Source organism: Pan paniscus, chromosome 7 (genome assembly GCF_029289425.2).
Source record: "Pan paniscus chromosome 7, NHGRI_mPanPan1-v2.0_pri, whole genome shotgun sequence".
Classification (NCBI taxonomy): Eukaryota; Metazoa; Chordata; class Mammalia; order Primates; family Hominidae; genus Pan; species Pan paniscus.
Window position 1 is genome coordinate 46,988,253 of NC_073256.2, and position 27,523 is coordinate 47,015,775.

The 27,523-nt window shown below is 41.2% G+C and overlaps 1 protein-coding gene across 7 annotated transcripts in view; it reads right to left on the reverse strand.

The window, feature by feature from the left end:
• Window positions 1–27,523, reverse strand: part of FBXO16 (F-box protein 16) — a 72,978-nt gene that overhangs the window by 29,167 nt on the left and 16,288 nt on the right. For 4 of the 7 annotated variants that reach the window (XR_008626366.2, XM_008956216.4, XM_008956219.5 and 1 more), the window contains exons 3-7: window positions 27,252–27,287; window positions 16,889–17,095; window positions 10,070–10,234; window positions 5,566–5,798; window positions 506–608 (exon numbers count right to left, since the gene is read on the reverse strand). Coding sequence is in view for 5 of the 7 variants with exons in the window: in XM_008956216.4 (XP_008954464.1) it covers window positions 506–608; window positions 5,566–5,798; window positions 10,070–10,234; window positions 16,889–17,095; window positions 27,252–27,287 (744 nt within the window). In the remaining 2 variants the exon portion in view is untranslated. The remainder of the gene's footprint in view (window positions 1–505; window positions 609–5,565; window positions 5,799–10,069; window positions 10,235–16,888; window positions 17,096–27,251; window positions 27,288–27,523) is intronic. The other 3 variants (XR_008626367.2, XM_008956218.4, XM_057302995.2) reach the window with 1 other exon arrangement.

The window sequence follows — 27,523 nt, forward strand, 5'->3', positions numbered from 1 at the left end:
GTTGGAGACCAGTCTGGCCAACATGGAGAAACCCTGTCTCTACTAAAAATACCAAAATTAGCTGGGCATGGTGGTGGCACCTGTAATCCCAGCTACTTGGGAGGCTGAGGCAGGAGAATCACTTGAACCCCAGGAGGCGGAGGTTGCAGTGAGTCGAAATCATGCCATTGCACTCCAGCCAGGAAGACAAGAACAAGACTCTGTCTTAAACAAACAACAAAAAAAACTCCCCTTATATCATACAGTTTTCAAAGCAATTTCATACACATCAGTTCATCCAGTCTTTTTCTTTTTTTAACAGATGAGAAAACAGAGGCTCAGAGAGATTAAATAAAGTGTATCTTCAAGGTCATGGCTTCTCTGCCAGTCAGTGTCAGAAACCCGAATTTAAATCACCACTCCATGATTCTGATTAAATAAACGAATTCAATTTTGCAAATAGGATTAGAGATCTGGAGATTTTCATTAATGTTATGGTGATGAATCTTTCATAAACAATACTTACCATTGATTGTGCTTTTCTTAGCCTAGTTCTGTCCTGCAATTTATTTTTCTTATCATGTGACTGTCGGCTGAAATCTGGGGTCATTTGGTTTCTTTTTCTTCTTCTGTAAATTGGAAAGCAGTGGGAAAATTACAAAGTATCTTTTTAAAACTCGGGTGGTTTGCATAGCTATTTGTCTGTTTGAGTTTGTTGTTCCTGTGATTTAAAAGATTGTCTCCACTTAACTGGAAATAAGCCAAATGTCTATCAACAGAGAACTGGTTGCATCAACTCCGGCATCTCCACACAATGCAGTACTATGAGCTGCAAATGGAAAGCAGGATGTTTCTATATTCAACTGTGGAAGGATCTCCAGGATATACTGTTACATGAAGAAAGGAGGGTGGATGAGACGGTATGTACTGTGTGCTGCCATTCATTTCAAGAAGAAGGTATTAAGATCTCTGCCTCTATATATTGTGCATATGTATTTACTTGTACTTTTTAAAATGGAAGGAGTATGGCCAGGTGGGGTGGCTCACGCCTGTAATCCCAGCACTTTGGGAGGCCAAGGCGGGTGGATCACCTGAGGTCAGGGGTTCGAGACCAGCCTGGTCAACATGGTGAAACCCCATCTCTACTAAAAATACAAAAATTAGCCGGGCGTGGTGGCACACACCTGTAGTCCCAGCTACTTGGGAGGCTGAGGCAGGAGAATCACTCAAACCCAGGAAGTAGAGGTTGCAGTGAGCCAAGATCACACCACTGCACTCCAGCCTGGGCGACAGAGTGAGACTCCATCTCAAAAAAATAATAATAAAATAAAACGGAAAGATTAAACCATAAAACGAAAAATAGTTACCTGTAAGTAGGATTCCCATGTGAACTGATCAAAAACAGGGAATGTGAGCTGGGCACGGTGACTCATGCCCGTAACCCCAGCTTTTTGGAAAGGCGAGAGGGAAGGATAACTTGAGTCCAGGAGTTTGAGACCCACCTGGGCAACATGGTGAGACCCTATCTCTACAAAAGATTAAAAAATTTAGCTGGGCATGGTGGTGCATGCCTGTAGTTCCAGCTACTCATGAGGCTGAGGTGGGAGGATCGCTTGAGCCCTGGAGGTCCAAGCTGCAGTGAGCCATGACTGTGCTACTGCGCTCTAGCCTGGGCAACAGAGTGAGACCCTAAATCAAAAAAAAAAAGAAAGAAAGAAAAGAAAAAAAAGGAACAGGTAATATGGAGGAACAGGAACCAAAAGTCAGATTTCTCCAAGTATAGCTTATTTTGTATATTTAATTTTGGAATCATGTAAATTTTTCTCAAAATCATAAAACAAAATGAAGTGAAAAATACCTAAAATCTGAAAAGCAAAATGAAACAAATATATATCTATTGAGTTGGTGGCATTACTACACACAAAGGAGTTACTTCATGTGAATTTAATGCAGTAATTTGTCTTAATATTCTTGATAGAATATATCTGAGAGATAAAAACACAGACAGGGAAGTCAAACTGTTTTCAGTAATCATACCACTTGCTTTAATGTTAGCATTTGTTTTCTAAAACTCCTGTATGTATTACGATAAAGCAAGGATCCTCCAACCACAGTCACAGGCTCAATCCAGCCTGCTGCCTGTTTCTGTAAATAAAGTTTTATTGGAACATAGTCATGCTTATTTCTTGCACATGATCTATTACTATATTCAGGCTACAATGGCAGAGTTGAGCAGCTGTGACAGAGACCATATGCCCTGCAAAGACTAAAATATTTCCTGCCTTGCCATTTACAGGAAAAGTTTGCCTGATGTAATGGATCTAGGCGATGAGTATCCATGGCTACCAACACGAGACAGACAACCAGAAATGATGTGCGTTGTGACGGAAGTACATATCCCTGTTCAGTATATACATAAGCCTCTAGGTCTGACTCTCAGTATAACCAGGTACGGGGGACAGAAGAACCTGTTAAGATGCATGTGGGCGGTGCAATCCACAAAATCCAGAATGTGAGAAGCTCTCCGGGATAAATGATCTGATAGTTATAACAAACAAATTGCAAGGGAAAAAAAGGACAGAGGGGAAATCTATGGACAAAATAGAAGAAAAGAAAATGCTGAAGTGACATGTAGATCGAATGCAATATGTAGACTTTTTTTTTTTTTTTTTTAAGACAGGGTCTTGCTCTGTCACCCAGGCTGGAGTGCAGTGGCACAACCATGGCTCATTGCAGCCTCCACTTCCTGGGCTCAAGTAATCTTCCTATTTCAACCTCCTGAGTAGCTGGGACTACAGGCATGCAACATCACATTTGGCTAATTTTATTTTATTTTTATAGAGACAGGTTCTTGCTATGTTGCCCAGACTGGTCTCAAACTCCTAGACTCAGGTGATAGTTCTGCCTCAGCCACCCAAAGTTCTGGGATTACAGGTGTTTGCCACCACACCTGGCCTGATCTTCTTGGGAGTTCACTCCAACCTCTCAGCTCAGCTCCCTTGGCCCAATAAAGAAGGGTGATACGGGTCAGTGCGGTGGCTCATGCCTGTAATCCCAGCACTTTGGGAGGCTGAGGTGTGAGGATCATGAGGTTAGGAGTTCGAGACCAGCCTGGCCAACATGGTGAAACCTCGTCCCTACTAAAAATACAAAAATTAGCTGGGCGTGGTGGTGTGTGCCTGTACTCCTGGCTACTAGGGAGGCTGAGGCAGGAGAATGGCTTGAATCCAGGAGGCGGAGGTTGCAGTGAGCCGAGATCATGCCACTGCACTCCAGCCTGGGTGACAGAGCAAGACTGTCTCAAAAAAAAAAGAAAAAAAAAAAAGAAGGGTGATTTGCATAAATGTCCCAAAAAAAGATCAAAACTGGGGGACTCCCACTTTCTGGTTTTAAAATGTACTACAGAGCTACAATAATCAAAACAGTGTCATACTGGTGTAAAGACCAACATAGAGACCAGTAGAACAGAATAAGGAGCCCAGAGTTAAAACCCTCACATATATGGTCTACTGACTTTCAACAAGGGTGTCAAGACTATTCAGTGGGGCAAAGGACAGTCTTTTCAACAATGGTGCTGGGGAAACGGGATATCTACATGCAAAACAATGAAGTTGGACCCCAACTTTATACCATATGCAAAAATTAACTCAAAATGGGTTAAAGACCTAAACTGCAGAACTAAAATCACAAAACTCTTAGAAGAAAATATACAGGAAAATTGCCATGACATTGGATTTGGCAATGATTTCCTGGATATGACACCAAAAATTTAGACAAATTGGACTTCATCAAAATTGAAAACTTTTGTGCTCTAAAAGATGCTATCAAGAGAGTGAATGTCTCGGGTGTCAGGTCTACTTGGGGAAATGAGCTTCAGGGTTGCTCCGTTTCATTTGTTTAATCTTTGCACTATCTCTTGATTTTTCTGTCACCAACCTGACTCCAGCTCAGTCTCTCCAGCTTGCTCCATTCCCAGGACTCTGATTTCAATTATGTGCCTCTGAAATTGGACCTTTGTGGCGTAATACCTCAGCCTTTCTTGTACCTATGTGCTGGTTTGTACTGGGCTGGCACCGTCCATGATGCCAGCAGTAGGCACCAAAACTTATGAAGACCTAACAACTAGCCAGGCACGGTGGCTCACGCCTGTAATCCCAGCACTTTTGGAGGGCAAAGTGAGAGGATCGCTTGAGTCTGATCGCTTGAGTCTGGGAGTTAGAGACCAGCCTGGGCAACATAATGAGACCCCGTTCTACAAAAAATAAAAATAATAATTTTTTAAAAGGCTTAGCAAGTTTTAAAAAATGCCTAAATCCTTGACAGATCCAATCCAATGGTCCTTGATTTGTGTTTCATTCATCTAGAAGTGAAAGGTAATGCCCTTTACTAAGGGAAACATTTAAGCAAGAAAGAGGCATCTCCATCCCCGCACTCACCCAGACTTCTTTCAAGTATAATATTTTAATAAACAACAAAGGAGCTCCACCAGGAAACCCCAAAGATCCAAGGCTGTTTCACATATTCTGCATCTTTGGGGAGAGCTGAAGAGTCACTTTCAGCTTAAGATATTGTACTAGAGCCCTATTGGCTCCTGACAGGATGTTTTTAGGTTTGAAAGATACTCATGAAGAGATTTCTGGTGTGTTTGTCAAAGAACCAAAAATCTTTTTTCTTTGTTTTCTTTCTCTCTTTCTGTCTCTTTGCTTTTGTTTGTGTGTTTGTTTGTTTGTTTGTTTTTTGAGATAGGGTCTAGCTATATTGCACAGGCTGGTCTCAAACTTCTGGGCTCAAGTGATCCTCCTGCCTCGGCCTCCCAAAGTGCCATGATTACAGACACATGCCACCTTACCCAGCTTTACTTTCAGAATGTATTTATAAGTAAATATTTTATATATATATATATATATATATATAACAATCAGTAAATCTAATGAGTGTCAGGTTTCTTACCATCAGAAAAGGGAGTCACAAATACAGAAAGAATAAAAGCTAGAATGAACCCTTTGGTGCTGGACTGCAATTTAATATTAAAATATTAGAAGAGGCCAGGCACAGTTGCTCATGCCTGTAATCCCAGCACTTTAGGAGGCCGAGGCATGTGGATCACCTGAGGTCAGGAGTTCAAGACCAGCCTGGTCAACATGGTGAAACCCCTGTCTCTACTAAAAATACAAAAATTAGCTGGGCATCATGGCGGTCGCCTGTAGTCCCAGCTACTTGGTAGGCTGAAGCAGGAGAATCGCTTGAACCCGGGAGGTGGAGGTTGCAGTGAGCTGAGATTGCACCACTGCACTCCAGCCTGGGTGAGTGTCAGAGCGAAACTCCAGACTACGTCTCAAAAAAAAAAAAAAAAAAAATTAGAAGAAGCAATGTTCAATCATTACTATTACAAAATGCAAACAAACTGTAACCAATAGAGCAAATTTGCTAGTAATGGTCAGTATCCTGCTCTATTACTTTTTGCTTCTATGTACTGAAAAGCTTTTGTATTTCACAGTAAGTTCTATTTCCATCTCTTCATATACTGAAATGCCAATAAATTATTTCTAGAAACAAAGAAGTTGAGAAGAGCATGGAGCTTCTTACCCTTGCCAGACAGTCTCCATGGGGTCACAGTTGTCTAGGTAATTAAAACGAATGATATCTGTTGGGTGCTTATCAGAAGATCGCCAGGGTGGAAGTGCTTTCTCCCCTGAGTTATTCTTCTTTCTTAAAGAGGAAGAGGACCGAAAAGCTGATAAAGGGGACTGTTTTTCCTCTGGAGAATTGCTTGTAACTAGTTGAACGTCAGCGATTACAAATCCATCCTTTGGGGGTGTCTAGAAGAAGAAAGTTAATTATGTTCTCAAAACACTATAATACGCTGGGTGTGGTAGCTCACGCCTGTAATCCCAGCACTTTGGGAGGCCAAGGCAGGCGGATCACCTGAGGTCAGAAGTTCGAGACCAGCCTGGCCAACATGGTGAAACCCCATCTCTACTAAAAATACAAAAATTAGCGGGGTGTGGTGGCAGGCACCTGTAGTCCCAGCTATTCGTGAGGCTGAGGCAGGAGAATCACTTAAACCTGGAAGGCGGAGGTTGCAGTGAGCCAAGATTGTGCCTTTGCCCTCCAGGCTGGGTGACAAGAGTGAGACTCCATCTCAAAAAACAAAACAAAACAAAACAAACAAACAAAAAACCACACGCTATAATAATAATAACAACAACAAAACAAAGAATATATTGATGTGAGTTGGCTGAAGGATAAAAAAATAAAAAATAAAGATAAAAAGGAATAATATCATCATCATCATCGTCATCATCATCACCATCACCAATGTCATCATCGTCATCATCACGATCACCATTACCATGGTGATAATGATTATAGCAGCCACCACTCCAGGAGTACTTGCATGTTGCAGGCACTGTCTGAGGCAGTTTTCATGCATTATATTGTTTAACCTTCACAATAACTCTATAAGGTAATCATTACTACTTCCATTTTGCAGAAGAGGAAATAGAATATAGGAGAAACTAATTAATTTGCCCACTACTACAAAAGTAGTAAGTTGGAGGGCCAGAATTTGAATACAGGACTGTCTTGCTTCAAGCCCACACGTAAGACCTCCCTATCCTACTCTTGTACTATGCCATTGTCTAGTTTGTCACAACTGCAGCTAATTTATTCATAAAAAGTACACATTCCCCCAAAAAAGTACTCTAGCTCTCATGACTTCTAACACATAGAAACAACTTTGAGTTGCAGAGAGGTAGACTAGAAATTTTATCAATTATCAAAGCCTCAACCACTCCCAAAGAATACTTTGCTTTAATCTCCAAAACTGAAAGCCTGTCTTGTGTGTGTGAAATTCATAACGTTTTTATGTGGTTGTAGCCTAAGGAAAGTACTACTGGTATGTTGAGAAGCCATTAAGGGCTTAATTTTTGTTAATTAAGAGATTAGGGAAGCTTTGCTTGGTAAATCAGTTTGCTTCCATTGCTGGTGAAAATCAAGAAATTCCCCAGTTCCCCCAAGCATAATCAGTTAGTTTCTCACCCTTGTTTCAACAGCTCTTTGTATACAATTCTATTACAGGATAACGCTTAGTACTCAGTGTTGTAATTATTTGTTTATTTGTCTACGTCCTGGGCTACTAGACTAGGCTCTGTGAAAGCAGGGTTGGGATCTTTCTATGTTTAGCAACTAGCTCACAACAGTGTTTAATAAATATTTATTCAGGCCAGGTGTGGTGGCTCACGCCTATAATCCCAGCACTTTGGGAGGCCGAGGAGGGTGGATCACATGAGGTCAGGAGTTCGAGACCAGTCTGGCCAACATGGTGAAACCCCGTCTCTACGGAAAATACAAAAAAATTAGCCAGGCGTGGTGGCGCATGCCTGTAATCCCAGCTACTTGGGAGGCTGAGGCAGGAGAATCACTTGAACCCCAGAGGCAGAGGTTGCAGTGAGCTGAGATTGTGCCACTGCACTCCAGCCTGGGCAACAGAGTGAAATTTATTTATTCAATGAATGACTGTAACCTAGAAGCAGATTAAGAAGACATTTCATATTTACATAATTGATAGCTCATTATTGGTTTAGTATTCAGTATTTTGTGCAAGTCTCATTTAGAATGGACATTCATTTCATTGCCCTGAGCTTATATTGAATTAAATCTGTTTTTGCTGGAAGAGGTCTAGTTTAATACTGCTGGGAATAAATAACATATGATAATAAAAAATAACTTCAGGGGGAAATTTTAGGCATAAATGCTAGTAGTTATATGTAAAAAATCATTAATTCTGGCCGGGCGCAATGGCTCAAGCCTGTAATCCCAGCACTTTGGGAGGCCGAAGCGGGCGGATCACGAGGTCAGGAGATCAAGACCATCCGGGCTAACATGGTAAAACCCCATCTCTACTAAAAATACAAAAAATTAGCCGGGCATGGTGGCAGGCGCCTGTAGTCCCAGCTACTCGGGAGGCTGAGGAAGGAGAATGGCGTGAGCCCGGAAGGCGGAGCTTGCAGTGAGCCGAGATGGCGCCACTGCACTCCAGCCTGGGCGACAGAGCAAGACTCCGTCTAAAAAAAAAAAAAAAAAAAATCATTAATTCTATATAGTACAAAATGCTTACACTTTAACAAAATAGGTAATAGTGAAATCTGTGATAACTTATTTGTATTAAGTAAACAAAATTTTTGTTCACATCACCTGAAGTCTTTTTGAGAATTTTCCTAATCATGAATAGATGTTGAATTTTGTTAAATGCTTTTGTTTGGATATATTGAAGTGATCATATATCTTTTCTCTTTAAAAAAAATATGGAATGCTTCACGAATTTGCAAATCTCTGCATCGTTCCAATTTTAGTATATGTGCTACTGAAACATGCACTTTTTTCTCTTTTATTTCATGAATTACATTGATTTTTTTTTTTTTTGAGACAGTCTTGCTCTATCACCCAGGATGTAGTGCAGTGGCTTGATCTCGGCTCACTGCAACCTCCACCTCCTGGGTTCAAGTGATCCTCCTGCCTCAGCCTCCTGAGTAGCTGGGATTACAGGTGCATGCCACCATGCTCAGCTAATTTTTTTTTTTTTGAGACAGAGTATTGCTCTGTCACCCAGGCTGGAGTGTGGCACAATCACAGCTCACTGCAGCCTCAACCTTCTGAGCTCAAGTGATCCTCCCAACTCAGCCTCCCAAGTAGCTGGAACTGCAGGAGTGTGCTACTGCACCCAGCTAATTTTTAAATTTTCTGTAGAGACAGGGTCTTCCTATGTTATACAAGCTGGTCTCAAACTCCTGGCCTCAAGCAATCCTCCCGCCATGGCCTCCCAAAGTGCTGGGATGATAGGCATAAACCACTGTGCCTGGCCCCAAAGTCAGTTACATATATAAAACTCACAACTTCTTTTCATTTTACTAGTTGGTTAATCACTTTTCTCTCTTCTGCCCCTGAACAGCCTGAGCTTCAGCTATTGCTCCCTAACTGAGAATGAGATGCAAGAGAAGTCTCACCAGGAAAGGAGTCAGAGCTACGGGAATTTTCAGGAGAACTTTAAAAATTCTTCACTTAAAACTCTCTTTTTAAAAGAAATCCTCGTGGAGCATACCAACTACTGAAATCAGAAAGACTTTTATCATTGCAATTGTAACAATATTAATTATGCATAGTTTATTACTGTATTAAGTGTAGGTGGAATCTATTTCAAGAAAACACAAAAAAGCCTAAACCAAAATAAGCAAGCTAGGAGTCGACTGTTCATATTTCAGAAGGATTCTCCAATTTTAACAGGATTCATTGCTGTTTTTTTCACAAGCTTTAACACCCCTGTGGTTTTAAAAAAATCATTTAAAAAATTTAATTTACACATAATTTTTCAGGAACTCCTCTATTGTATGAAATGATGCACAACTCTGCATGTGTATAGATAATGCTATAAACAAAGGGCTCATAAAATTTTCCCATAAATTATCTCATTAGCTGGGACTATACGAATGAATATAAGCATTGGTTAGAATACCTAGGAAGCCACTAGAAAAAAAAATCTTGCATTATTTACTTTTTATGAATATATGTAAGTGCTCTACATTGCTTAGTTCCTAGCAAAAACTAAGAATTCTAATATGCCCATGAGGCCCTTCCCTGATGACTCATTTATTAGAAAACTTTTCCTTATAAACGATACAAAAATAAACTTCAGCTCACCTGGTAGAATCACAGAAAATTTGAATTAGTGAAGTAAAACTTGAAGACCCATAGGTAACAAATACTTCATGTTACCCACAGAGTCCCCATGTCAGAACTGTCTGATGTCACTGTCAGAGACACAGAAACCAGGGACCTAGACAGAGAAAGAAGTTCCATGGTCCTAACCGCCGGGATGCAACTGTGGTTTGGGAGTGGCAAATGAGGGCTCTCAACTAAAATGAATGTCGTGAAAACAACTATCAAGTCTCAGAAAAGGAGAATTTTGAAATCATAGTATATGTCCTTTGAACTACCTCCCTTCCCCAACTTCCAGTCTGATCCTTTATTCTTAGTTCTAGAATTTGCAAAGAGCCGATGTTTGCAAGCTTGTGGCTTTCTGTCTAAAATTCACCTTAGGCTTGGTAATATGAAGTTCTTTCACCATTTGAATATAGTGCTTCTTCCAGATCCCCTGCTCAAAGGGAGTTGGAGAGAAATTGATGTACCAGTTAAACCGTAAACATTTCAGCATCCAGAGCTGGTCCAGCTCAGCAAGGTTCTTCCAATGCCAGCACACCTGGAAAAACAATTACAATTAAACAAAACCAAATCAAACAACCCCCTCAGTTTACATGCCCACTTTCTCTAGGTTTTGAGCTGTCATCATGGACCTGAGAAAACTTTTTTGTCCTTTGCCTCCAAACCATAGCTTAAATGGTTACCTCCTACCTGAAGTGTTTCCTACCCAGGTAGATTTAAAGTAAAGTAGCATTTGCTTTAAATGCTAATTCAGATTTAGAATCAGAGTCAATTAACATTTATGGAGCACCTATTAATTATCTTCATAGCAACCTAGGGAGGTAAGTACAATTATTACTCTCATATTGCAAATGAGGAAATTGAGGCTCAGATAGACTTCGGAACTTTCTAGAGGTTTCTGAAGGTCATATAAAAGTTGTATAAGGATTATATAAACTCAGGTCTGCACTTTTTTTATTCTTTTCATGGTGTGCTTCCTTTTCCCTTGTGTATTTGTCCATTTTCACGTTGCTGATAAAGACATACCTGAGACTGGGTAATTTATAAAGAGTAAGACGTTTAATGGACTCGCAGTTCCATGTGGCTGGGGAGGCCTCACAATCATGGTGGGAGGGGAAAGGCATGTCTTACATGGTGGCAGGCAAGAGAGAATGAAAGCCAAGCAAAAGGGGAAACCCTTTATAAAACTATCAGATCTCATAAGAATGACTCACTACCATGAGAACAGTATGGGGGAAACCACCCCCATGATTCAATTTTCTCCCACTGATTCCCTCCCACAACACTTGGGCATTATGGGAGCTACAATTCAAGATGAGACATAGGTGGGGACATAGCCCAACCATATCACCTCCATTCTTTCAATTTCACTAAATATAAATTTTATAAATGGAATATAATCACTGATACTATGTGATGTATAGAGCCTTTAGGATTCTACAAAGCATAAAGCACTTATTATGTACATACCAGTTCCACAGCATTATGGCTAATCCCACCCATCCAGCAAATGGCAGAGATGGCCCTACTATGTGTAGCAATATTTATAATAATTTACCCAAGGGTTTGAATAAGTCTTGCCAGAAACTAGGATCAAGTTCACATATAAAGCTGAAACTAGGGATTCAGTGTCTTAGTTGTAAGAGTTGCAAAGATGACATATAACCTTCAAGCCCAAATTTCACCCTTAGAAAACTGGCCTCTTTTTCAAGATCAATTAAATAATTAATAATTTTTGAGTGCCCCCTCACCCCCAAAAGGGGAACACTCTGTAATGGCCCTTGCTATCCATACACCTATTTTTCTGTTCCTCTCTGCCTCCCTCCTTCCACCCACCATTTATTGAGTTCCTACTATGTTTGTTTTACGTGCAGAAGATGAGATGTTGAGGAAAGAGTAGGGCACAATTAGAAGAAATAATAGATTCAGGAAAGGTTAGGGAAGGAGGAAAAAGTTTAGAGGATTTGATACAGCCCTGCAGGCAGCAACAGAAATCACATTTAGTTTGTTCGACCCAGAAATGAAACAACACCCACCTCATCTCCACATGGTAAATTAGCTCAGAATTCAATGGAGAGATGGAGTTTTTGGGAAAGGGAAGGGGGAGAAAAGTCTCTCAATTCTCATTCCTTTTCTCCTCTTCTTCTTCTTCTTCTTTTTTTTTTTTTTTTTTTTTTTTTGAGACAGAGTTTTGCCCTTGTTGCCCAGGCTGGAGTGCAGTGGTGCGATCTTGGCTCACTACAACCTCCGCCTCCCGGGATCAAGCGATTCTCCTGCCTCAGCCTCCCGAGTAGCTGGGATTACAGGCATGCGCCACTATGCCCATCTAATTCTGTATTTTTAGTAGAGACAGGGTTTCTCCTCTTCTTTAGATCATGTTTTGACCTGAGTACTTAAGTTGTTCTTCTTACCAAGGCAAATACAGTTTTTGTTTTTTGTGTTTTTGTGTTATTTTGTTTGTTTAAAGGTAGAGAGGAATGAAGAGAATTGAAAGGTAAGTAAGAGCTTTCAAATTTACAAGACACAATTCCTCCACAGCCTTCCATCTTTTTAAAACAGCAATGACTTTATATGTTTTACTTTAAATCTGGCTGAAGAATGATGGTCTGTGTCTTCCCCATGGTCAGTAGTGAGAAGAAATTATGACTTATAGTGCATGCAGATGATAGAATTAGCTATTTCAAATAACATTTCCCTCTAATAATAATATTATCCTCGTGGAAAATGAAAAATTCTGAGAAGTTTAACCCATGACCCTGTAAATCAGAGATGACCATTATTGACAACCTGGTAGAGTTCTTTTCCTTTCGGTTTTTATTTGAAGTACATACAAAAGAAAATTGGGAAACTCTATATACAACTTAAAATCTTTCTTTATTTTAAATATTATAGTATCTCTGTTCTTCCAAAACATGTTTACTAATGGTTGTATAATAATGTATCATAAGCTGGGCGCAGTGGCTCACGCTTGTAATCCCAGCACTTTGAGAGGCCGAGGCGAGTGGATCACCCGAGGCCAGGAGTTCCAGACCTGCCTGGCCAACATGGCGAAACCCTGTCTTTCCTAAAAATACAAAAATTAGCTGGGCGTGGTGACATGTGCCTGTAATCCCAGCTACTCGGGAGGCTGAGGCAGGAGAATTGCTTGAACCCGGGGTGGGCGGAGGTTGCAGTGAGCCGAGATCGAGTCATTGCACTCCAGCCTGGGCGACAAGAGCTAGACTCTGTCTCAAAAATAATAATAATAATAATAATAATAATAATAATAATAATGCATCATATATGGCTATTTGATACCCTCTTATTACTGGGCAACCAGATTGCTATGTTCTTTTAAAAAATCATTTCAGGCCAGGTGTGGTGGCTCATGCCTGTAATCCCAGCACTCTGGGAGGCCAAGGTGAGCAGATCACTTGAGGTCAAGAGTCTGAGACCAGCCTGGCCAACACGGTGAAACCCTGTCTCTACTAAAAGTACAAAAATTAGCCAGACATGGTGGCGCATGCTGTAATCTCAGCTACTCGAGATTCTGAGGCAAGAGAATCTCTTGAACCCGGGAGGCGGAGGTTGCAGTGAGCTGAGACTGTGCCACTGCACTCCAGCCTGAGCAACAGAGCAAGACTTCGTCTCAAAAAACAAACAAACAAAAAATCATTTTTGGAATAGGTATGTGCATACTAATACCAAATTCAAAGAAACAAAGGAAGTCCCTCTCCCATCACTATTCCCCAGTTACCCATTCTTCTCCTTGGATGAGACCACTGTTACCAGTTTCTGGTATATAATTCCAGAATATTCTAGGCATATAGTAACAAATATATATATATATATATATATATTTTTTTTTTTTTTTTTTTGAGACAAAGTCTCACCATGTTGCTCAGGCTGGAGTGCAGAGGCATGATCATAGCTTACTGTAGCCTTCAACCCCCCAGCCTCAAGCAATCTTCCTGCCTTACTTAGCCTCTCAAGTAGCTGGGACTCTAGGCACATGCCGCTATACCTGGCTAATTTTTTTTTTTTTTTGGGAGACAGCGTCTCACTTTGTGACTCAGGCTAGAATGCAGTGGCATGATCTCGGCTCACTGCAGCCTCCAACTCCCAGATTCAAGCAACCCTCCTGCCTCAGCCCCCCCAAATAGCTGGGATTACAGGTACACACCACCACACTGGGCTAATTTTTGTATTTATAATAGAGATGAGTTTTCACCATATTGGCCAGGCTGGTTTCAAACTCCTGACCTCAAGTGATCTGCCCACCTTGGCCTCTTAAAGTGCTAGGATTACAGGTGTGAGCCACCTCTGCGCCAGGCCAACCTGACTAATTTTTAACTTTTGTAGAGACAGGGTCTTGCTATGTTCCCAGGCTAGAGTACAGTGCTGCAATCTTGGCTCGCTGCAGCTTTAACTTCCTGGGCTCCAGCAATCCTCCTACCTCAGCCTCCCGAGTAGTTGGGACTATGGGCATGTGCCACCACACCTGGCTAATTTTTGTATTTTTTGTAGAGATGGGGGTCTCGCCATAATACCCAGGCCAGTCTCAAACTCTTGGCCTCAAGCAATTGCCAGCCATGGCCTCCCAAAGTGCTGGGATTACAGGCAAGCCACTGTGCCTGGCCGTATATATTCTTTATTCTTTAGAAGATGGTAGGACAATTCTATACCTCTGCTTTTTTTTTTTTTTTTTTACCAATGACGTGTCTTGGAGATAGTTGCAACTTATTTACCCAGTCCCTCCTGGTAGACATTTTCATTGTTTCCAACGTGTTGCTAGGACAGACAATGCTGCAATATTCTTATACAGGTATGGCTTTTACCATGTTGCAGGACACCCATCAGACAAATTCCAAGCAGTGGAACTGCTGGGGCAAAGGGAATTTTTATTTGAAATGTTAACACTGCCCAGTGGTTCTCCATGGTGGTTACATCTATTTATCTACCAGCAATACATGAAAGTTCTTGTTTCCCCACATCCTCACCAATATAGAATATTATCATTTAAAAAAATCTCAATCTGAGTCAAGAAAGATGGCATGCCATAATGAGGCTAAGCATCTTACATATTTTAGAGACATCTGCATTTCTTTTTCTATAGATTACTTGTTCATTTCCTTTGCTCATTTTTCTGCTGGGTTGTTGGTCTTTCTTTTTTTTCTTAATAGAGATTTATAAGAGCTCTTTAAAAAAAATAAAGAAATTAGCCCTTTTCATGCAATCGATTTTTTTCCCTGCCTACTGTTTGGATTTATTTATGGTGTTCTGTTCCATGAAGAATATTTTAATTTTTATAGTCACAATTTAAAAATCTGCTTCTTCATTCTTGCTCACGATACATAAAATGAAGAAAGCAAGATTTTAAATTGCATATTTTCTTTTAAGACTTCTGGGTATCATGCAATACTCACAAAGGCTTCCTTTCCTGTTTTCTTTGAGGACTTTAATAGTTTCCTTTGGTTTTATCTGTCTTTTATCCTACTGAAATTTTTTTTCCAGAGAGTTGCTCAATTGTCCCTACACCATTTATTGAATAATACATTTTTTTTTTTTGAGACAGAGTCTCACTCTGTTGCCCAGGCTGTTGTGTAGTGGCACAGTCATAGTTCACTGAAGCCTCAACCTTCTGGGTTCAAGTAATCCTCCCACTTCAGCTTCCCAAGTAGCTGGGACCACAGGCACATCACCACACCCACCTAATTTTAAAATGTTTTGTAAAGACGAGGTCTCCCTATGTTGCCCAGGCTAGTCTTGAACCCCTAGGCTCAGGCAATTCTCCCACCTTGGCCTCCCAAAGTGCTGGGATTACAGGTGTGAGCCGCCACACCCAGACCCATCTTTTCTCCTGCATTCATTTCTTTTTCTTCTTTTTTTTTTTTTTTTTCTGAGACGGTGTCTTGCTCTGTCGCTCAGGCTGGAGTGTAGTGGTGCAATCTCGGCTCACTGCAAGCTCTGCCTCCCAGGTTCATGCCATTCTCCTGCCTCAGCCTCCCGAGTAGCTGGGACTACAGGCGCCCGCCACCACGCCCAGCTAATTTTTCGTATTTTTAGTAGAGATGGGGTTTCACTGTGTTAGCCAGGATGGTCTCGATCTCCTGACCTCGTGATCCGCCCGCCTCGGCCTCCCAAAGTGCTGGGATTACAGGCGTGAGCCACCGCGCCCGGCCCCGCATTCACTTTCTTAATTTTAAAAACTAAAGTTAACATGTCACACATATATGAATGCACACTGGCAGGTAATTTCTGGTCTTGCCAAACTCTATGAAAAGACTCAACAAAATGACTATCAGTTTTATATCTAAAATAATTTAACTTCACTTTAATACAGGACAGAATTACTTGTAAAAGAAAAAAAATAACAATCAGCTCCTTTTCCAAGGCCTGTATGAGCACACCTGCCCATCTGGATCTCTTTTAGTCTCATTCTCTTTTGTACATACCTCATTAGGTCCTTATTTTGAGCTTTTTTATTCATGAATGCCCTGTGCTCTACAATTGAGGACCTTATTGCAGCTGAATGCTGTGCAGTATAAGACCGTCCTGCTGATGCACCATTTCTTACATGTATATTTAGTTCCCCAACTAGATAATACTTCTTTGTTGTACACTAATGTGGCTTATACTTTTTTCCCCATTTGAGTTCTAAATAGAGTTGGACATAAAGATGGTGGAGGTTAATCCAAATGTACAAACATATTGATCATCCCTTCTCTTTCTTAGTTTTGTGTGTGTGTGTGTATGTTTGTGTGTGTATGTGTGTTTGTGTGTGTATATGTATGTTTGTGTGTTTGTATGTTTGTGTGTTTATGTGTGTCCGTGTATGTGTGTGTTTATTTGTGTACACGTGTTTGTGTTTGTGCGTGTATTTGTGTGTGCATGTGTATATGTATGTGTGTGTTTGTGTGTGTATGTGTGTATATGTGTATGTGTGTTTGTGTGTATATTTGTGTTTGTGTATATGTGTGTTTGTGTTTGTATTTGTATATATTTGTGTGTGTGTATGTGTATATGTATGTGTGTATATGTGTGTGTGTTTATGAGTATATGTGTGTCTAAGTGTACATTTGTGTGTGTTTGTGTGTATGTGTGTATATGTGTGTGTGTGTGTGCCTGTGTTTCCCCTTAACTTCTAGTTTCAAGTTTCAAGTTTCCTAAGGCTGTCCTCACAAAACACCATATACCCCTTCCTTGCCTTTACCTGTGCACAACGACAAAGGCTCCGGGGGTCCAGGAAAGAAAAGATGTATAAAGATAACACCCTTGGAAGCTTGGTCGTAAAGTCCAGGGCTTCTGCTGGAATTTTCTCTTGAAGCTTTCGACAGCAGAACTTTTGCTGGGACAGCGAGCAGCGCTCCAACAGGCCTGTGAGGATTCTTCTTCTTTGAGAGTCTGTCCATTTGTCAAACTGGAAAAACAAAACAAAGCAAAATGTAAAAAGCTCCAGGTTTAGTCTGATAGCAGATTCATTATGAGTAAGACATGACAATGGCATAGAAAGGGAGTTTAGTAATTTATTTCTAGTATTTATTTCCCTAATCAGCAAATTCCATGCTTTGCCACCTGTCTTCTCTCACATTTATATGGGAGCATGTGCATGACCTAAGTGTGCACACAGAAGTGCATGTGACCTCAAAACTTGCAGTCACATATGAACAATAAATTGGGAGCTGGCCATATTCATAAACTGAGAATATATCTGCTTATAAAAGACAATTTTAAGATAAAATAACTGTGCAGCTCCTCCCCCCAAATAGTTTCTGCATTATCCCATCAGTGCTTAAAACAGCAGGACCAGAAACAAATCCTTGTATTCACAATTGGAGATAAAGTATTACAAGCAAATATCCCTCAGAAGGAAAGTATATTGGGGTAAATTCTCACTAGTATGTAAATGACTGATATGATTGGAGAGGATGTGTTGATAAAGGAGGACTTGAAGAGAGGAAGTGAATGCCAAAGGAAGCCAGGGTATGTCCAACACTTGGCTACTTCACAATTTTCCTCCGAGATTACCCTGAACAACACCCAAGATCAGGGAATGACCAAGGATGAGCACCTTGACACTGCCCAAAACCAAAAGAGAAAAAGGGAACACCACCTACCAGCTCAGTGAGCTACTTCACTGGAAGTCTAAATCTCTTTTCTTCCCTGGCCCATTGGGGAAGAGAAAATAGGGAAGTTTGAGCTGGTTGTATTTTTGTATATTATTGCATTTCACATATATTCAGTACAGTTATTATAAACAGAATTTTTTTTTTTGAGACGGAGTCTCACTCTGTTGCCTAGATTGGAGTGCAGTGGCGCAATCTCGGCTCACTGCAACCTCCACCTCCTGGGTTCAAGTGATTCTCCTGCCTCAGCCTCCCGAGTAGCTGGGATTACAGGCACGCGCCACCGCGCCTGGCTAACTTTAGTATTTTTAGTAGAGACAGGGTTTCACCATGTTGGTCAGGCTGGTCTCGAACTTCTGACCTCGTGATCCACCCACCTTGGCCTCCCAAAGTGCTAAGACTACAGGCGTGAGCCACTGTGCCCGGCTATAAACAGAATTTTATAATCTGTTTATAATTATTTTAGTCGTAATCATAAAATACACTGACTACCTAAAAAGGCACGTAAAGGAAAAATTTATTTTTTGCAAGCCTTACAACAAGTTAACTTCGTCACAGTTGTACAATGTATTTTAAATTTAATTTGATGGTTTTTTTTTTCTTTTTGGCTTCACAAGGGTCAACTTGATATATATTTTTTAATTAGTAGTGTTAAAAAACAAAATGTCAACAAATTGCGTTTAAAGATCTAATTGGCTTTTATTAGCCATTCATGAATCAGGTAGCATCCCATCAAAAGAACAGATAAGAGCTCCTCAGAGCTGAGCAGAGGAGGTTGGTTGGCTTCAGGGGCAGAAATGTGTTGAAGAAAGGAGAAATAGGCCCCGTGTGGTGGCTCATGTCTGTAATCTCAGCACTTTGGGAGGCAGAGGCAGGAGAATCTCTTGAGCCCAGGAATTTGAAACCAGCCCGAGCAACACCCCAACGGCACAAAAAAATAAAAAGTTAGCTGGGTATGGTGGTGTACGCCTGTGGTCCCAGCTACTCAGGAGGCTGAGGTGGGAGAACTGCTTGAGCCCGGGTGGTGGAGGCTGCAGTGAGCTGTGGTCATGCCATTGCACTCCAGCCTGGGCAACAGAGAGAGGCCCTATCAATAAAAATAAAAAAATAATAAAAAATTTTTTAAAAAGCAGAAATAAGGAACAAAAAGTGGATTGATTGTTTCAGAGTTACTTATCTCATAAGATTAAAACAGAGGGGACTTTCTTATGCCAGCTCAGATAAACTGGGGCCCTTCAGATTGGTTGCTGTGAATCTCCTGTTTTGGGTTTTTTGTTGTTGTTGTTGTTTTGTTTTTGTTTTTGGTCCTGGTTTTCATTTTTAATTTAAACTGGCACTTTTTAAAGTTCAGTTTGATTACGTGAGAGTGCCTCCATTCTGGGTTGGTTTGGTCTGTTGGGGCCTAGTATAGGAGCTCAGTCCAAAACAATGGCCTTCCATAAATTTTAACATTAGAGGCATGGTGGCTCATGCCTGGGAGGCCGAGGCCGGTGGATCACGTGAGGTCAGGAGTTCAAGACCAGCCTGACCAACATGGAGAAACCCCGTCTCTACTGAAAACACAAAATTAGCCAGGCATGGTGGTACATGCCTGTAATTCCAGCTATTCGGGAGTGTGAGGCAGGAGAATCGCTTGAACCCAGGAGGCGGAGGTTGCGGAGTGCCATTGCACTCCAGCCTGGGCAGCAAGAGCAAAAACTCCATCTGAAAAAACAAAACAAAACAAAACAAAAAAACAGTAGAATAACAGTAGAAATACTTCCTAAATAAAACTATTCACTACTATAGATTTATTCTATGACCCACAAATCTCACTTTGGAGACTATCACTGTGGTGGGGAGGAGGAGGACCCTAAAATGAAAAAACAAAAACTTTAACTGCGAAGACTACAGGAATAAAACTGATTCATGTGTGAGTGTTCCCTGACATCTCCTAGCCCCGTTTCTATACAAGCTATATCTCCAACTCCCATAAAAGGAGACTTCTGGCCAGGCGCAGTGGCTCACACCTGTAATCCCAGCACTTTGGGAGGCCAAGGTGGGTGGATCACGAAGTCAGGAGATCGAGACCATCCTGGCTGACACGGTGAAAACCCATCTCTACTTAAAAAAAAAAAAAATTAGCCAGGCATGGTGGCAGGCGCCTGTAGTCCCAGTTACACGGGAGGCTGAGGCAGAAGAATGGCGTGAACCCAGGAGGCAGTGCTTGCAGTTAGCCAAGATCATGCCACTGCACTCCAGCCTGGGCAACAGAGCAAGACTCCATCTTTAAAAAAAAAAGAGAGAGAGAGACTTCTTTCCCAGCTCTTTCAGATGGGTTCTCAGGAGAATGAGTGAAGAGAAACCCGGCCAGAATGGCTAAGGCCAGGGGAACTGGCCCTAGAAACTGAATTGATCTATAAAATAAAGAGCCAAAAGGAAGGTGAGAGGCGAGAGGGGAAGAACAGTTGGAAAGTTGGCTTGACGGGAGTTGTGGGCCTCACAGAGGCAATGGTAGCCTCTACGGCAGCTAGTGTGGGAGAGCTGGGGAGTGAAGGCAGATTGGAGGAGTATGGCTGTGAGTTTTGAACTGGATCTCCTGTTTTCCTTGAAAGAGACAAAATGAAGATTGGAATTCATTTTACTTATTTTTTATTTCATTCTGTTTTTTTAGAGACAGGGTCTCACTGTGTCGCCCAGGTTGGCGTACAGTGGTGCAATCCTAGCTCACTACAGCCTCGATCTCCTGGGCTCAAGGGATCCTCCCACCTCAGCCTCCTGAGTGGCTGGGATGTGCTACCACATCCGGCCTGGAATTCATTCTAAAATTACTTTTGGGCAGTGCTATGTGAGTCTGGTGGGGCTGAGCTACGTTGAGACCCAGGATGATTACGGTTACAAAAAATTTTCATAAGATATTATGGCTGCCACAACAAAATCAAAGATAACTCAAAATGCCTAACAGTAGGGGATCAGCTAAACAAACTGTAATATATCAACACGATAGGAGAAAGCAGGGCATTATGGGTTGATGGTGGGCTTAGGAATAAGACAATTTGGTGTCTCACTCCCAATATTCTATTAGTACTTTTACTCATCAGAAATATGTCAGCCTCGATTTCCTCATTTATACATTAGAGATAATTACATCTACCTTGTAGGGTGGTTGTGAGGATTAAATACAATAATATATGTATAAAATTCCTAATAGAGTGCATGACTCATTGTAGACATGGCAGCTACTATTAGAAAATGTCACAGTGATGTTAAAAATAATATGTATGTGGGTTAAGTAACTATAAAAAGATGTGCGCATAAAATTACCATGTTTGCACATTGACAAGGATGGAAAGTGCATTGAGAATAAATGAGGTTAGCTCATCTACTTTCCTGCTGTCCCCAAAAGAGAATGGACTCAGGTTGCAGAATGAGTGATTTAACACGAATATAAAAGAACATTAGTATTACACAATACTGAAGAAATCTATAAAAGAAAACATTAAAACACTTTCCCCAGCGATTAAAAAGATAATTACATTGGTTCCTCATTTATTTCCCTGATTACAATGGTCAGAGGTAATTTGTTTGGCTTTGATAGGTGTTCTTTGCCTCAAGGGATTTTCCTTTCTAATTGTGTTTGTTTAGGCTAATAGAAAACTAATTTACATTCCTTAAACTACCAACTGAAGAAGGTTAGATGACTCAGAAGAATGCTGAACAATAGGGGAAAATCCCTCTACAATTTAGAAGGTGCTAGAAATAATCCAAAAAGTAGATAATCCATGGAGGGGTTAACTGTACAGGAATTCAGTTATCCCCCACATCTCTTGCGTCACCTCTCAAGCAAAAATACCCCTAACTGAGTAGCCAGGGACCTCATGTATGAGATTGGGGGACCGTCAGGACCATTATTCTCCTATTCTAGCATCATGTACGGTACCTTGCTTCCCGATTCATTCCTGAAGGATGCCTTTTTTAAGGCTTTCTTGACTCAATATAACTGTGCACATCCTATTTTTAGAGTAGTTGTTACAAGGATTCTTGCTGCCATTTCAGGAAGTGAGAAGGTTGCTAGGGCGATCAGGTTCCACCCACCTCACACTGAATGGCAAAAAGAGGGTGGGAGGGGGATAAAGAGAGAGGCTTGTTTCTGTTGACTTATTGGTTATATGATCTCTTCTGGTTGAGTTTCTGAGTCCTATTATCAAAAATTTAATTTCACAAAGTGTAAATATGTTTTTGTCTTAAACGTTTCAAACAGGGCTGGGCGAGGTGGCTCACATCTGTAGTCCCAGCACTTTGAAAGGCCAACACGGAAGGATTGCTTGAGCCCAGGAGTTCAAGACCAAAACCAGCTGGGCAACATTGCGAGATCCTGTTTCTTAAAATAAAAAATAAAATAAAATAAAAAGATGGGCATGTTGGCGTATGCCCGTAGTCCCAGCTACCCGGGAGGCTGAGGTGGGAGGATCACTTGAGCCCAGGAGGTAGAGGTTGCAGTGAGCTGAGATCACGCCACTGCACTCAAGCCTTAGCTACAGAGTAAGACTCCATCTTGAAAAAAAAAAAAAAGTTTCAAGCAGGCACACATAGAATCAATAGAATAAAAAATGAAAAGCTTCTTTAACACTGCTCCCCATTAAATCTCACTTCATCTCCCACAGATAACCACTGTTCAAAAGTTTGATGTTCATGCATTTCCTTTTTTTCTAATTAAAAAAAATTTTTTTTATTAGGGCCGGGCATGGTGGCTTATGCCTGTAATCCCAGCACTTTGGAAGGCCGAGGCAGGCGGATCACCTGAGGTCAGGAGTTCGAGACCAGCCTGACCAACATGGAGAAACCCCATCTCTACTAAAAAAAAATTACAAAATTAGCTGGGCATGGTGGCACATGCCTGTAACCCCAGCTACTCGGGAGGCTGAAGGAGGAGAATGGCTTGAACCTGGGAGGCGGAGGTTGTGGTGAGCCGAGATTGCACCATTGCACTCCAGCCTGGGCAACAAGAGCGAAACCCTGCCTCAGAAAAAAAAAAAAAAAAAAATTGTTTTCAGCGACAAAGTCTTGCTATGTGGCCCAGGCTGGAGTGCAGTGGCTATTCACAGGCATGATCATGGTGCACTACAGCTTCAAACTCCTGGGCTCAAGTAATTCTCCTGCTTTAGTCTCTGGATTAGCTGGGACTTAAGGCATGGCACCACCATGCCTGGAAGATTGTCATGCATTTCTATACATTCACACACACACATATCTCCATCAGCTTAGTGGCAGTGAAATAAATTAGAGTACACCCATCCCAGGGAATACTATGTAGCAGTTTAAAAAATAAACAAAATGGCTGGGAGTGGTGGCTCACGCCTGTAATACTAGCACTTTGGGAGGCCGAGGCGGGTGGATCACAAGGTCAGGAGTTCAACACCAGCCTGAAAACATGGTGAAACTCTGTCTCTACTAAAAATACAAAAATTAGCTGGGCATGATGGCGCACACCTGTAATCCCAGCTACTCAGGAGGCTGAGGTAGGTGAATCTCTTGAACCCAGGAGGCGGAGGTTGCAGTGAGCCGAGATCGCGCCAATGCACTCCAGCCTGGGCGACAGAGCGAGACTCCGTCTCAAAATAATAATAATAATAATAGGCCGGGCGCGGTGGGCTCACGCCTGTAAACCCAGCACTTTGGGAGGCCGAGGCGGCTGGACCACGAGGTCAGGAGATCGAGACCACAGTGAAACCCCGTCTCTACTAAAAATACAAAAAAAATTAGCCGGGCGCGTTGGTGGGCACCTGTAGTCCCAGCTACTCGGGAGGCTGAGGCAGGAGAATGGCGTGAACCCGGGAGGCGGAGCTTGCAGTGAGCCGAGATCGTGCCACTGCACTCCAGCCTGGGCGACAGAGCAAGACTCCGTCTTAAAAAAAAAAAAAAATCATAATAATAATAAACAAGTGAACAAAATGTAGCCACATATGTCCTGATATGTAATGAACTCCAGAGCTTTTTGTCTTCTCATTCAGTCATAGCAGGATGAATATGGCATTTTCTATTTACTCAATTTACTACTGATACCATTACTACTGATACCTTTCCAATAGGAAGAAAGAAAAAGGAGGAGGAGGAGCAATATCTTGGCACATGCTTTTTCATGCCTTTTCATGTTCTAAATGAATATTTCTCTAGTATACATAAATAGAGGCTCAAAGGGTACGTGCATTTAACATTTTAACAGATCCTGTCAAATTGTCTTTAAAAGGTCTTTACCAGGTGAATTTAAAAGTATCTTCCTGCTTTCAAGTGAATCCTTTCTTACAGGGTATATTATATATTATTATCTAGCTCTTCAATTTTTGCCATATAGGCAAGGAAGAGAGAATTGGGGAATTTCGTTGTTTTCATTTGCATTTCCCTGATTTTGGTAAAATTGAGCATATTTTATATGCTTGTTGTTCATTTTTTATAATATTCTTCATTCTTATATTAGCCCATTATTCTGTAGGGATATTTGTATTTTTCTTATTGACTTGTAGGAACTCTTTATATATCCTGGATGTTAATCATTTTGCTATCATGCAATTTGCAAAACAGTTTTCCTTGTTTCTCTTTTGAATTCTAACTCTGATTATGGTTGTTTCCAGCAAGTTAAAAGTGATGCCATCTACTTTATTAAAATGGGTTATTATGTTACTATTATTTATATTAGCAACAGAGCAGAAGCTGAGAGAAAATCTGAGATTCTTTCTCTTTTCACTTCTCCTGTGGTGTTCGCTCTCAATTTGGGAGGGAATCACCTTTTCTAACAGGGATTGAAGGGCAGAGAAGATTTGAGAGGAAGGGGATTAAGTAGTAGCATGAAACAGCAAAGTAGAAGAGCTTTTCAGTTTCTCTTAATTATTTTATTTGCTGTTGTACAGAACATTAGACAGATATGGCCAAATATAAAAATACTTCCGGACTGTCTATCATTGAATACAATTCATATTATATTTTATCTCTCACTGTCTAGATTCTTTTTTAAAAAATGATTTCACTTCTAATACTAGATTAAACTTTAAAACTAAGACAGTGCTTGATGTCTACAGTGAAAATCCCAAGTAATGCTAAGTAAAAACACTGGTATCCTTATTTCCCCCTTCCTTCCTTCCTTCCTTCCCTCCTTCCTTCCTCTCTCTTTCTTTCTTTCGAAAATGCATTTCTTATGTTACTGTCTTGTCCATGAAACACACAAACAAAGAAAATCTAAAAATTAAAATGGAGACAGAAATGTAAATAAAGATAAATTATAAATATCTCCTTTAAGCCCAATTCATTGGGTTTTTGCAGGGGTACATAGGCTACCATATGACTTAGTGATTTTAAGGAATAAGTTTGTTTGGGGAAAGGAGAAAAACAAGAGACCATTATTTATTGATTTAGAAAATATCTGTTAATGCCTGGTAAGCATCAAGGAATGTACAACGAAAAACAGGAAGAAGCCAGCCCTGCCTCCGTAGATTACTCTCTTGAAGAAAGAAAACAGAGAATCTCAAAAAAAAAAAAAAAAAAAAAAAAGCCCAGAGATGGATATTTTGATCATCACCCAGGGATGGCCATTGAGACTTTGTGTCCCTCCTTTTGAGGAACAGATGAGAAAGTCCTAGTTTTTGATGAAGGATAGTTGTATCTTGTTAGGTAAAAACATAACATTGTTACAGTTCTTGTATGGAAGTGTCAGGATCTATAGAAGGGTATATATAAATGCTGAGTAGCCAAATGGGTAAACTGTGCTGGTTACTAAGCTACTGTCCCCCAGATCCAAATTCATCTTTCTATTTTGGGGTTTGTTTGTTTTGAGACATGGTCTTGCTCTGTTGCCCAGGCTGGAGTGCACCAGTGCAACAGCTTACTATAGCTTTGAACTCCTGGGCTCAAGCAATCCTCCTGCCTTACCCATCCCAAGTAGCTGGGACTATAGGAAAGCACCACCATGCCTGGCTAATTTTTTTAATTATTATTTTTGTAGATATGGGGTCTTGTTATGTTGCCCAGGCTAGTCTCAAACTCCCGGCCTTAAGCTCTCCTCCTCCCTCAGCCTCCCAAAGTACTGGTATTACAGTTGTGAGCCATTGCACCTGACCCATATCCACCTTTCTGTGCTCTACTTTGTGAGCATAGAAGGCAGGATCTCTTGGGCTGGGCATGTGGTTCGCACCTGTAATCCCAGCACTTTGGGAGGTCAAGGGGGCGGGGGTGGATCACCTGAGGTCAAGAGTTCAAGACCAGCCTGGCCAACATGGTGAAACTCCATCTCTACTAAAAATACAACAAACTAGCCAGGCATAGTGGTGGGCACCTGTAATCCCAGCTACTCAGGAGGCTGAGGCAGGAGAATCACTTGAACCCGGGAGGCGGAGGAGGTTGCAGTGATCCGAGATGGCACCATTACACTCCAGCCTGGGCAACAAGAGCAAAACTCCGTCTCAAAAAAAGAAAAGAAGGCAAGATCTCTATCACCATATTTCTCCTTTGACAGCTGGCTCCCTGATAAATGCTGCCAATGAGGAGGAAGGTGCTAGAGGGAAACTGAGGGAGGAGAAACTTACTCCTATTTGGTTGCTGTTCCTATCAGGATCACCTAACTCTTGACCCTGACAGTAGCTGTTGATTCCAAGGTCCAGTTTTTTTCCCATACACCCAGAACCATCATGCTTCACCAACTGTATCAGAACCAGCTGGCTGTGTGTCATCTACTTTATTCCACAGAAATCTGGCTTCCCTATGGGGCTGAAGGTCTTCCCTCTGAGCTCTCAGTACCAGGAAAGCTGATGGTAGCTAATTCCCACAGTTCTGTCTCCCTGGGACCTCAGCATTCCCTTTTTGTCTCTTCTGTTCTCCAATATTTGCTTAACCAATCCTTTTCATTGAATTATGTCTGTTAAAATAAGATACAACTTCTGTTTTCCTGACCAAATCCTAACTGATACCTACAGAAAGCACCTGCCATGCTTCTCAGGAAATGAGGAAGCACTCCCTTAAATCCAAGCTGAATTCTCTGGCCTCTGTGATAATGCTACAGACTGAATGTTTACATCACCCCCAAATTCATGTTGAAATCTCAACCCCCCAGTGTGATGGGATTAGGAGGTGGGGTCTTTGTGAAGTGATTAGGTCATGAGGGTGGGGCCCTCATGAAGGGGATTATTGTCCTTATAAAGAAGACCCCAGATAATTCATTCTCCCTCTTCTGCCATGTGAGGACACAGTGAGGAGGTGGCTGTCTATGAAGAGAGGCTTCAGCAGACACTGAATCTGCCAGCACCTTGATCTTGAGCTTCCTAAGCCTCCGGAACCATGAAAAACAAATGTCTGGGTTTTTTTCTTTCTATCCAAGTTGAGTAAAATATGTCTGTTATTTATAAGCCACCCAGTCTGATTTTTTAATAGCAGCCTGAAAGATGCAAAACATAACATAATGCAAAAATAGTATTTTTAAATGTTTACCCATTTGCCAAGCAGGGCTCTTCTTTCTTCAAATACCTACAGTAAGTAAAAAAGAATATGGTAATTTCATATACCATAGTTCAAAATACCCATTACAAGAAAGATACCATTAAGGGATCGGTGAATAAACATTCATTGTATCAACTGAGTATTAAAAGGCAGATTTTACTCCTGAGGTTATATATTTTTACCCTGAGCAAGGTTTCTCTCTCTTTTTTTTTCTTTCAGTTTCTACATGTGGAATAATTCACATGAAAGAAGAAGTAATAAGG